The sequence below is a fragment of the Sminthopsis crassicaudata genome, chromosome 2 (genome assembly GCF_048593235.1).
Source record: "Sminthopsis crassicaudata isolate SCR6 chromosome 2, ASM4859323v1, whole genome shotgun sequence".
Classification (NCBI taxonomy): domain Eukaryota; kingdom Metazoa; phylum Chordata; class Mammalia; order Dasyuromorphia; family Dasyuridae; genus Sminthopsis; species Sminthopsis crassicaudata.
The window spans coordinates 640,455,901-640,468,884 of NC_133618.1; the positions used below are offsets into that span (position 1 = coordinate 640,455,901).

A 12,984-nucleotide genomic window follows, 5' to 3' on the forward strand; every position below is an offset into this window, starting at 1 on the left:
CACTTAACTCCAGCCTCAAAAAAAAAAAAAAAAAAAAAAAAATAGGCAAAGGGGGCCGAGGAGAGAATCATTCCAGAGAAAAGAACACATGTGCTTCTGCATGAGTAGCAATGAGCATATCACATGCGGAGACACTAAGAAAACTGGCACTTATCAAGCAGGGACCAATGCCATCAAGTTTTACTGACACCAACTGAAGGTCCTGAACTGTTGTAGACATCTTAGCAATAGAGAAGTTGTAGAACTTACTCATATTATCATTTCCAAATTGCAGATGAAGAAAAATTAATGGACTTAGCCAGAGAAACATAGCTGGCAAGAGGCAAGAGACAGGTCAACATATGTCTACCAACTTCATATCCAATAGTTATTTCAGCAAAGAGGCAGCTTGGCATGAGAGATATTCCTCTGGACTTGAAAGTCAGGGAAGTCTGACTTTAACCTTAGAAAAGTAGCTAAAACTTAGTCCAGCAACAAGCAGCTAAAAAATAAGTAATTGAGGATTACTCTTAGACTACATAGCTTATAATAAATAGTAATTCTTAGAGTTGCTTGAGACTCAAGAGGTCAATGGACTTGCCCAAAACTCTGCCTTGGGCATTTACTAACTACTACAGTAATCTTTCTCTCAGTTTCCTTGTTTGTAAAGTAGTAATAGTAAAAATATCTACCTCACAAGAGTTAGTACGAGAGTCAAATAATCACCAAGGTCCAGCCTAGTTCTAAATTTATGATATGAGTAAATACATACAAAACCACTTTGCAAATCTTAAAGCACATGAGCTATTATTATTACTATTAACTATGTTGCCTCCAAATGGATAAATAGATCATGCAACAGTTTAACTTTGCATTTTCAAAGAGATACTCCTGAAAAGTTGCTCTATATGAACAACTATTTTTATACAAAATCATATTTTGGGGGGGTTTCCAATATAATTTCAGAGGTGTGTCTCTTCTGAAAAATATCATACCTTGACATTTGATCTAAAAATTTCAAAATGGCCTGAAAATTGCATTTGGGTCCAAATATCTAGATGAGGAAGCAGTTTGACTTCATCAAATGCATTTAATTCTTCTACAGTATATTTTAAATGAATCCTTCAAGAATGGGGCCAGATGGAAAATCAGTCCTCATGACCTCTCTCTATACTTAGTTAATAGGTTAAGGATCTATGATTCTGATGGTCTGGAGACTCACATCAAGTGAGACTTCTACAAAGAAGCTAAAACTTAGTAGATAAATAATAGTCTCCATCTATATAGTTAGAACTTAGTAGGTACTTCTTAGAAAGAATTGCTTGAGGTTCAGACAAGCTAAAGGACTTGTTCAAGATTAGGCAATTAATAGATGTTAGAAGTAGTAGAAGAGAAAGGTAATGAGGAATTTCTAGTATAATTCTGGAGAGAAAAGGAAGGAAGGAAGGAAGGAAGGAAGGAAGGAAGGAAGGAAGGAAGGAAGGAAGGAAGGAAGGAAGGAAGGAAGGAAGGAAGGAAGGAAGGAAGGAAGGAAGGAAGGAAGGAAGGAAGGAAGGAAGGAAGGAAGGAAGGAAGGAAGGAAGGAAGGAAGGAAGGAAGGAAGGAAGGAAGGAAGGAAGGAAGGAAGGAAGGAAGGAAGGAAGGAAGGAAGGATGAGGAAGGAAGGAAGGATGAGGAAGGAAGGAAGAGGAAGGAAGGAAGGAAGGAAGGAAGGAAGGAAGGAAGGAAGGAAGAAAGGAAGGAAGGAGGGAAGGAAGGAAGGGGAAGGAAGGAAGGAAGGAAGGAAGGAAGGAAGGAAGGAAGGAAGGAAGGAAGGAAGGAAGGAAGGAAGGAAGGAAGGAAGGAAGGAAAAAAGAGGAAGGAAGGAAGGAAGGAAGGAAGGAAGGAAGGAAGGAAAGAAGGAAGGAAGGAAGGAAGGAAGGAAGGAAGAGGAAGGAAGGAAAGAAGGAAGGAAGGAAGGAAGGAAGGAAGGAAGGAAGGAAGGAAGGAAGGAAGGAAGGAAGGAAGGAAGGAAGGAAGGAAGGAAGGAAAAAAGAGGAAGGAAGGAAGGAAGGAAGGAAAGAAAAGAAAAGAAAAGAAAAGAAAAGAAAGAAAAAGAAGGAAAAGAAAGAAAAAAAGAAAGAATAAAGAGGGAAGGAGGGAAGAAAGGAGGAAGAGAGGAAAGGAAGGAGGGAAGAAAGGAGGAAGAGAGGAAAGGAAGGAGGGAGAGAGGGAAGGAAGGAAGGAAGGAGGGAGGGAAGGAGGAGGAAAGAAGAAAATAACCATTTGTTAAGCCTCTACTATGTCTCAAGTACTATGCTAAGTATTAAATCTATGCTATTATGATTCTAAGGTAATTTGAGGGCAGAGAGATTGATGACAACTAGCAATCTGGAAAGGCTTCACAGAGGAAGTGCTACCTGAGTGGAATCTTAAAGAAAGATGTAGTTATGAAGGGGGTGAGTTCCGAGAAACCAGAAGTGACTTGTTTGAACTGATGCATAAGTCAAGTAAGTAGAACCAGAAAACCAATTTATCCAATAGCAATATTATTATAAAAACAAATAATGTTGAAAGACTTGGGAATGCTGATCAACACAATGGCCAAAGACAATTCCAGAGACTCATGATGAAACATTTTATCCATATCTAGATAAAGAGAGGTGACAGAGGGACATTTCTTGGACATGGACAATTTATTTCATTTGATTACACATAAGTTTGTAACAGGACTTGTTTATTTGCTTTTCTCACTGGGGTGAGGGGAGGAGTAGTGGAAAGAATGGAGACCTGAAAATAAAACTGAATTTTCAAAAAGAAGAAAAATACAACTTCGGAGATAGAGAGGAGGAAGGAGTGAATTTCCAGCATGAGGAACAATTTCTGAGAATGCAGAGAAATAGGAGGTAGAATGTGGAGTTCAATATACAGCTAATAGTCCAATTTGGCTGGAACTTAAAGTACAGGAAGGAAGGGGAGCACTGTCCAATGAGAGGAGAAAAGTAGGCTGGAGCCAGATTCTGGAGTGGCTTAAAAGCCAGGCTAAGGACTTTATATTTTATCCTGCAGGCAATAAAATTATCATTGATAAATGCTTCCTGGTTGCCCTGGAAACAGAGGTCCTAAGTACCTTTTACCTTATGGGAGGAATGTTTTAAATACCAATTAACCCAGCAGGGAGGCAGCTTTAGCTGTAGTTTGGCACCCCCTCCCATGCTGCTGCAGGCCATAATCAGAGGCAGAATAAAAAATGCAAAACTCAGACTATAGAGTCCTGCCCTGCTTTGCTAACTGAACAAATATGAATCTTTATTAGCCGAACATGATAGAAGATAGGGATGAGACTTTGTGATCCCTAATATAAAGAACTCCTAAATAAGGAAATTCTCTCCTATCAATGCAGGTGGGTATCTTTCCTGCAACTCATAGTCCTAGAGAGGTACTTCAAACACTAGGGGTGAGGTGATTTGTCTAGGATTGTCTAGGACAGGATTTGAACCCCAAGTCTTTTTGGCTACACAAGAGAGAATGGCTCTTCCCTAAATGAAATGCATTAAATAACATTCAACCCATACCACTGTTCCCATCCCATATACCAGTGTTATCATGGTGGGGGCTCTTTCTTTCTCTTGTTGTCCACTCTACAACCACTGACTGAATGCTTATGACTGATAGATTCCCAAAGAATGGGAACCTATGGCACGTAATCTAATTAGTATGACTCTTAATAGTATAAAATCAATTTTTAAAAAATCTTTGGTTATAGCTATGAGGTATTCTGCCATGAAAGTGCATAAAAAGAACATTAGAAAGAGTAGGGGGGCGGGGACGGTTGGATCAGACAGACAATGGGCTTGATGACAAATCTGAGAAGAGCAGCCAGGCAGTCTCCCTCCAATGGTGGATCTTTGCAACACTCCAATGTGGCCTGCTCACCCCTCAAGGCTAAAGATTTCACTCCTTGCCCAACTTCATCTTGGTTCCTGTAAACATGCACATGATATTCTAATGACTCCCCAAATCCAGCTGTGCTAAAGTCCTGCCCTTGTCATTCATTAGCTCCTTCCGTGGGGACCAAGATGGCTGGCTATCTCTCATTCTTCATTCACTGCTGTGTTTCTCCTCTGCTTCAGGGATCCACCTAATTAGAAAAATAAACATGGCCCTCCTCCCATTCCATCCCATGCACTGATCTCCAGGGTTCACAGTTTCTTTCTCTCCTCTAATATCAAAAATGATTTTCTGACTTAATTGCAAAAATTCCTTGAAAAACAAAACAAAACAAAACAAAAAAACTGCTCAAATGTTGATCCAAGCCACTGTCCTTTGGAGGATTTCAAAAGATGATTTCCTTTCATTAGCACACCTATTAAAAGAGACAAAAAAGGCAGGATTAAAACTTCTGTGGTTTTACCCTTTGGGTCTCTCTTTCTGCCTCTTCCCTTAAATCAACTGAGCCTGCATTCTCTATTTATCATGTCAGAACAGTGAATAAAAATAACTAATTCAAATCACAGCGTCTGTGGCTCAGGAGCTATTCACATTTGTCATGTCTTTCTCTCTAGTCTAGTCTCTTGTAAATTCAGTGACCTCTTTGTAAAACAGGGGATGGCTTTCGTTGGAAGCAGTGGCTCTCAAAGTGCGGTCTGGGGACCCTCAGGGACTCATGAGGTTCAGAATAATAAGAGAAAATGTTTTCATTTCTAATACATTAACTATTGATAAATAAATACATAAACCAAAGCTCTTTGGATTCAAAGACATTATTAACAATGTGAAAATGGGTCCTGATACCAAATGGTTTGAGAAACATTGCCCAAAGGACCATAAACTTTTTATAAGAACAGCTACCATTTATATGAAGTTTACAAAGCATTTTGTAAATAGTATCTCATTTTATCCTCACAAGAAGCCTGGGAGGTAGGTGCTATTTCCATTTTAAAGATGAGGAAACTGAGGGAGAAATGTGTCAGAGGCACATGGCTAGTAAATGTCTGAAGCCATGTTTGTATTGAGGTCTTCCTGATTCCAGTCCAGATCCAGAACTTTATCCAATGAACCCACCCCCCATCAGTGCCTTTTTAAAAATGGGTCTATTTTACCTCTATCTCTAGTCCCTTAGACAGTAAGATACAAAGAAGTGAGTTATAAGTTCCTTAGAGTAGGAATTGTTTCCTTCTTTGTGTGCATAGTATCTAACATGCAGCAGGTGCATAATAAATGCTTATTGATGGATTTAAGGGAGAATTCATCCAAACACAGACTACTTAGACAACATCAATGATCATCTACCTCAAAACTGTTTTTAAAACAATTACTTTATTATTATTAAGGTGGGTTCTCCTCCTGCTGATATAGAATCATTGCCCTTCCAGACCTAGTTGCTATGGGGGATAAAGTCAGCCTGGGGATGAACCACTCTGCTCTTGGCCAAGCTATAAGTAAGTCAGGATATTTGGGGCTCGACTGCCTTAGGAGTGCACTTCTTCCTGCAACACTCCACCTGAGAGCTCTCTGCTGTCCTTCCCTTTCTCCCTTCCCCCACAAACAAACATAAGGGTTAAAGGGGAAGAAAATCTAACATATACTTATGGGATGGATGGATAGCTAGATGAATAGATGATGGATGGCTGGCTGGATGATTGGACTTAACAGAGCTTATGTTCCATCAGCAGTATCCTTTGAGAATCCACTGTCTCCTCCAGGTCATGAACAGACATAGAAGAAGTTTATTGGAGATATAACTCACAAACTAGAAAAACACAATTCTCAACAGCCCGAGGACATCCACTAACCTCAATCATAGTTCTTGTCATCTTACATAGACAAATACAAGTCTTTACAGGAGCATTTTGAGTTCACTAAAATGTCATCTCATCATTCTACAGTTGAATATATTTTAAAATATAATGAAAACCAGTCTTGTGGCTCTCTTGATTCATTTTAGTTCATAGACAAAATTTGGGTCAGATTGTCTTCAGGTGCTGGCAAAGCAATGGCAATCTCTGGATCACAGACTTTAAACTGGGGAAAACCTCCGAGGCATCTTATCTTGCCCTTTCATTTTAAAGGTGAAGAAAAAGAAGTCAAGAGTTTGGGGCCTTGTACAAGATCACATGGATGAGAAGCAGAAAAGGAGAGATCAGAAAGGACCCACGTGCCAAAAAAAAAGTTTGCAACAGCTCTATTTGTGGTGGCAAAGAATTAGAAAATGGGTAGATATAGCGGCCCTTTTTGTGGTAGCAAGGAATTGGAAACTGAGTGAATGGCCCTCAGTTGAGGAATGGCTGAATAATTTATGGTATAGGAAGAATTTTGAATATTATTGTTCTATTAAAAAAAAACAATCAGCAGGATGATTTCAGAGAATCCTGGAGAGACTTACATGAACTGATTGATGCTAAGTGAATTGAGTAGAACCAAGAGAATACTATACAGTAACAGAAAAATTATGTGATGATCAGCTGTGATGGATTTGGTTCTTTTAAGCAATGAGGTGATTCAGGGCAATTCCGATGGGCTTGTGATGGAGAGAATCATCTGCACCCAGAGGGAGGACTATGGAACTGCGTGTGGATCACAGCATAGTATTTTCACCTTTTTTGTTGTTGTTTGCTTGCTTCTTTCCTTTCTCATTTTTTTTTCCTTTTTGATATGATTTTTCTGGTGCAGCATAATAAATGTGGAAATATGTATAGAAGAATTGCACATGTTTAACATATATTGGATTACTTGTTTTCAAGGGCAGAGGGTTGGGGGAAGGAGAGAAAAAAATTTGAAACACAAGGTTTTGCAAGGGTAAATGTTAAAAACTATCTTTGCATATAGTTTGAAAACTAAAAAACTTATTTTAAAAAATAAAAAGCTATTTTCTTCAATAAAAAAGAAAAAGAAAATGAGTGGATACCCATCAACTGGGGAATGGCTGAATAAGTTGTGGTATAAGAAAGTAATGGAATATTATTGTTCTATAAGAAATAATGAACAGGCTGATTTCAGAAAAGCCTGGAAAGACTTACAGGAACTGATGCTGAGTGAAGCAAGCAGAATCAGAAGAATAATATACACAGTAACATCAAAATTATATGATGATCAACTATAATAGACTTAGCTCTTTTTAGCAATTCCGGGATCCAAAGCAATTCCAAAAAACTTTGGATGGAAAATGTCAGCTGCATCCAGAGAGAGAACTATGGAGACTGAATGCAGATCAAAGCATCATATTTTCACCTTTTTTTCTTTCTCATGATTTTTCTCTTGTGTTCTGATTTTTTTTCTCCCAACATTAGTCATATGGAAATGTGTAAAAAATGAATGTAAAGCTTTAAAAAAAAAAAAAGCAAAGGAGAGATCATGGGATAATAGATGCAGAACTGGAAGGGCCCTCAGATATCTACTCCAACTTCCTTTTTTCACAGATAGGGAAACTGAGGCCCAAGGAGATTAAGAAATTGGATAACTAACTTTTGTGAAAATAAAATGGGATCCATACAGAAGACTTGATCATTGTAAGTAGTTCTAGTCATGAATTCCTCGGGGTAAAAGGGCATTGAATGCAGTTAAAATCTGCTGTTTGTTACCTCAAGAAGTATATCAATTGATTCTTAACCAAATTTACATGGACAAATTGCAAAAAATAGGAACATAAAATAACAGATGGGAGCAGTTTAAAGAACTATGTTTTACTTTTTAAACTTTATTTTTCTTGCTTTTGTGTGTGTGTTTGCAAGGGAAATATGTTTTGTAGGACTTCACATGTATAAATGATATCTATTGCTTGCCTTCTCCATGAGGGAAGAAGGAGCAAGAGAGAAGAGGAGAATTTGGAACTCAATATTTTTAAAAATTATTATTAAAAGTTCAAAAATGTAATTGAAAAATATTTAAGAATAAAAATATAATTAAAAAAGAAAGAAATTGGATAACTTCATTCTGGAGAATAAAAACCATGGCATTTGAACCCACTACTTTTGATTCCGATGTTCTTTTCCCTGCAGGATGCTGCTTCTCAAATCAAATCAAAATGGATCTTGTGATAAGCACAGGTCAAATGAATGGGCTCTTGTCCAATTTGGGGGATTTTTAAAGGATTCTGATAGTTCAGAAGGAGAGCTTGTGTCCTCCATCTGGGCTGCCTGCTATCTCTGAGTCCAATTACAATCAGGCTTTTTGGAGTCATGGTTTCAGTTCTTGGCAGTTTTGCCTGATGAGTTTTCTTCAAAACTTCATTGTCCTGCCAGAAAACCCCCAGTTAATTTGCTCTTGCAGAAGTGCATTTAGAAAGCATTTGCCACAAGTAAATGTTCCAGATGGTTTCTGACACGTAGTAATAGGAAGTATTTTTACATATTAAAAATAAAAGCATTTTTAGGGTTGCCAAGTGCTCTTCTCAAAACAAGGAGATACAAAAATTATAATCATCCCCATTTTATAGATGAGAAGCTCTGAAGTAGCTTCTCTTGAAAGGGTCTATAGCTAGTAAGAGGCAACTCTGGGATTTGAATCCAGGTCTCTGCACTATAGACCCTGTTCTTTCATCTTTTATTCCTTTTTAATAAAAAGATGTAACTTTAAGAAAAGCCATTTCACTTTCCTGATACATAAGACAAACCAAGAGATCTAATTTTATTTCTAGGAACATGTTTACTGATTAATTATTAATATCAATTAGACCTGGGAAGGTAGTGAGTTCCCTCTCTTTGGAGGTCTTCAAAGACTGGACAATCATTTGTTGGGAAGATTACAAAAAGGGCTCTTGGTCTTGGACAATTTGGACTGAATGGCTTCTGAGATCCCTTCAAACTCTCAGACTCTGGGATTCTGGGCTTAGTGTGACAGAAGTTGCACTCTATAATATAAATAGTACAGAACATGGGAGCTGGGTTCAAAAGTCAGTTCTGATGGGAAAATCATTTTACCCTCTAAGCCTCATTCCCTCATCTATAAAATGGAACTAGTAACACGTTCTATTTCATAAACTTGTGAGGAAAATTGTAAATCTGAAGTTTGAAAGAAATGTGAGTTATTACTATTATTGTTAAAAAGCACCTTAAGCTTTGTAATGGCAAAGAATTGGAAACTGAATGGATGCCTTTCAGTTGGGAATGACTAAATAAGTTATGATATATGAATGTTATGGAATATTATTGCTCTATAAGAAAGGATCAGCAGGATGATTTCAGAGAGGCTTGGAGAGACTTACAGGAACTGATGCTAAGTGGACTGAGTAGAACCAAGGGAACACTGTACATGGCAACAACAATTATGGTTAACTCTAATAGATGTGGCTCTTTCCAACAATAAGGTGATTCAGACCAGTTCCAATAGACTTGGTATGGAGAAAGCCATCTGCATTCAGAGAGGACTATGGGAACTGAATGTGGATCACAACATAGTTTTTCACCTTTGTTGTTGTTATTGTTGTTGTTTGCTTGTTTTTTTTCTTTCTCATTTTTTTTCCTTTTTTGATCTGATTTTTCTTGTGCATCATGATAAATGTGGAAATGTGTATAGAAGAACTACACAAGTTTAATCTATATTGGATTTCTTGCTGTCTAGGGGAGAGAGGAAGGGGAAAGGGAGGGAAAAAATGGAACACAAGGTTTTGCAGGGGTGGATATTGAAAACTATCTTTGCATATATTTTTAAAATAAAAAGTTATTATTAAAAAAACAAAATAGCCACAACTTTAATTATGATTTTTAATTATGTCTTTAATTTATCCTTAATATGATAGTACTTTTATACTAATAAAAAATTTTAAATTATAAGAAAGAAGCAGCTAAGTGGAGCAGTATTGTTGTGTTCTCTTGGAGAATAGAAGACATTCATTCAAATCCTCCATCAGATACTTACTAACTAAGTGATCTTGGGTAATTGGCTTTATACCTCTGAACTTCAGAATCCTCATAGAATGAAGAAGTTAGACTTGTGTTCCCTAAGGTCCCTTATAGCCTGAAATTGATCCTTGATCCTATAAGCAGAAATGGGAGCTACAATGGGTTTGGCACTATGCCCAACAGTGTAAAGGATGCAAAAAAAAATAGGATGCTACATAAAAACATAGGCTTTCTAAAAGCTTACAACCTAATTAAGGACTCAAAATCAATATGAATAAAAGACATAAAACACCTTTGTGTAAAAACATGGATGGCACACTTTTTTTTCCTTTTTTCAAGGCAATTGAAGTTAAATGACTTGCCCAGGATCACACAGCTAGTAACTATTAAGTATCTAAGACCGCATTTGAACTCGGGTCCTTCTGATGTCAGGGCAATACTCTATCCTCTGCGATATCTAACTGCCCCCAGCACACTTTCTTAAGTTGCAGATTACATAAAGTTGGGATGGGGGAATAAACATACACACACAAAAAAAATGACAGGGCAAGGAAGGATTCAAAATGATCTTGAAAGATTAGGATGTTGGGATAAATAAAACAAGATTTACAGATATGAGTGTAAAGTTACATTTGGTATCCAAAAAATCAATTTCACAGTGCAATATGAGAAAAACAGTTAAATATTAGTGTGAAAAAGATCTGGGTGTTCCAATGGACTGCAAGCTCAATATAGATCAATAGCACGATATAAAAATCCCCAAAGCTAATGTGTTGGCCAGATGTTCAGACTCCCAAGAACAAGGCTGGGATAGTCCCATCATGTCCCAACCCAAGCACATCAGGAATGCCATAATTCAGTTCCAGGAGCCACATTTTAAGCAAGAGAGTGAACATTTAGCATTCTATTCTTCCAGAGACTGAAGGGACCTCAGAGGCCCCCTGGTCCAATTCCTCTCTATAGCATCCTTGATGAATGGGCATCCATTGCTTCCTGAGTCAACCCACTGCCTTTTGAGAAAGTCCAAATAACAAGAAGGCTTTTCCTGAGGATTTCCCAGTGCTTAGCCCAAAGTCTGGTACATAGAAGGTGCCTAATAAGTGCATATTAATTCAAACCTAAATCTCTCTTGGTCCCATTAGTTGTTCCAATTTCTTTCCTTTGAATTCAAATAAAGGAATGAATTCCTACTCCACACAATCACCCTTCAAATACCCAAAATCTTCTCATCCTTAGACTATATGTCCCCCCACCCTTCAACTGATTCTCATCTTTTATCACTTTAAGATGAGTATGACATATTATATAAGTGACATCATTATTATCAAAATAATCAGCAAATGCAGCATCCCCTGTATATGCAGATCACTCTGCTATACAAACTACTTCCCCAATTATTTTGTTCTTTATAAATGATTGCCTACTCCCTCCCAACTAAAAAAAGAAAAGAAAACATGAGAAAAAGGAAAAGTAAGTCTTACTATGACTTTTTAGCACTTAGTCTCTGAGGCCTGAAGATCCTGGAGGGTCTCTGTTATTGGTTGATTTAGAGTTTCTGGAAGAAGGAGATCCAAGAATCCTGCTGACAGCCCACTGATGCCAAACACCACAAAGGGGACAGATGGGCTGATAGATTTCTGGAATTGTAAATGTCAGCGGTTGAAATGACCAATTTTTTTTTCACACCCTTCATACTGTTCTTTCAAGACTCTCAAATTCATTTTCAACCTCACTGAATCATCCACCATAAATAAAGGCAGTCAGTGCTCTCAAACACTTCATAAAAATCAATACACAGAAAACTGTATTTCATAAATAAGCTCATATTTTGCCCAAAAGCCAAACTTGCCTGACATGGGAGTATAAGAAAGCAACAACTCCACCCTAGCAAAGAGGAAGTTTTAGAAAATATAAGAGGCCTCGAAGGGACTTGAGTTGGAATCAATATTGCCAATGGAAGCCTCCATTTCTCCATCATAAATTAAGGCTAAATGGCCTCAGAGATCCCTTTCAGTTCTAAGATCCTATTGGCAAACAAAGGGTAACAAATATTAGTCATTCCCTTAACACTATAACTTTGTAAGGTACTTTGCCTATAACCAGTCTGTGAGGTGGGCATTCATTTCTATACTGTTCAAAAGAGGAAGCAGAGTCAGAAATCACTCAGCTGGGACAATCAGAAGTGAGTTTGAATGCAGGCTTTGCCCAGATCCAAATCCAATATCTACCATACCCTGTGACCCTTTGGTCAGGAAAGCTGATTTTATGAGATATTTATGATGAATTTTATATTCTCTGGGATTTGAAGAGAAGTAGGTCTTGGAGGCAGATGACTCAATTTTTTTTTACAAGTGCTCTTTTTTTTACATCAATGAAACATTTTTAAAATAAATAAGATATATTTGTCTGAATTCATTTTAAAGAAATATTTTTTAAAGTTTTTAAATAAAAAAAATAGATGAAACCAGTAGAAATAAGTGATCAGAACAAGATAGAAATACCATTTTATGAGCTTGTTTGGGATGCATAGTTCCCCCAAAATGGAATGCATTTACTAAGAATCTATAAATTTGTTTATTGCAACTTTATAAGAGCAAAAATAATGTAGCTAGCTCTAAGCTATGATTTATGGAATTTGCTACTAGACATAAAATCTCTTGAGACTGTAACTGATATTCTTTTGAGTTTTGAATTTGAGTATGATTGTATGATGGATTACTAAGTCAGTAACCCACCATTTGAGAGAAATATCATAAGTTACTCAGAGGGAAACCATTTTGCACTGTCACAGGTAGACATCTATCTGGGCAAGAGCTGGGAGGCTTCTGCTCAAGGTCAGATTTTTCTGACTCAGTTTCCCAGTTCTGGCTTTATTTGTTTCCCACCTGATTATTCCCGAGTCTGTCTATGAGGTAGAATTGTTACTGCATAATTGGTTATCAACCCTGAAACAGAGATTTTGCTCAAGGTCAGATTTTTCTGACTCAGTTTCCCAGTTCTGGCTTTATTTATTTCCCACCTGATTATTCCCGAGTCTGTCTATGAGGTAGAATTGTTACTGCATAATTGGTTGTCAAGCCTGAAACAGAGCTAAGGATGCTTTATCTTGTCGTGTCTGTGCTCTCCGGCTGAAGCCTAAAAGACCTGTTTTGATGCTATTATAATCATGTCCCTGCTTTTTTCTCTT

At 37.5% G+C, this 12,984-nt stretch overlaps 1 protein-coding gene across 1 annotated transcript in view; it reads right to left on the minus strand.

Moving 5' to 3' along the window:
* Positions 1–2,635: 2,635 nt before the first annotated feature.
* The window catches only part of LOC141558834 (solute carrier family 22 member 15-like), a 185,839-nt gene continuing 175,490 nt past the window's right edge, over positions 2,636–12,984 (minus strand). The window contains exons 11-12 of the mRNA XM_074296613.1: positions 11,279–11,434; positions 2,636–4,324 (exon numbers count right to left, since the gene is read on the minus strand). Of these exons, the coding sequence (XP_074152714.1) occupies positions 11,288–11,434 (147 nt within the window). The 3' untranslated portion in view covers positions 2,636–4,324; positions 11,279–11,287. The remainder of the gene's footprint in view (positions 4,325–11,278; positions 11,435–12,984) is intronic.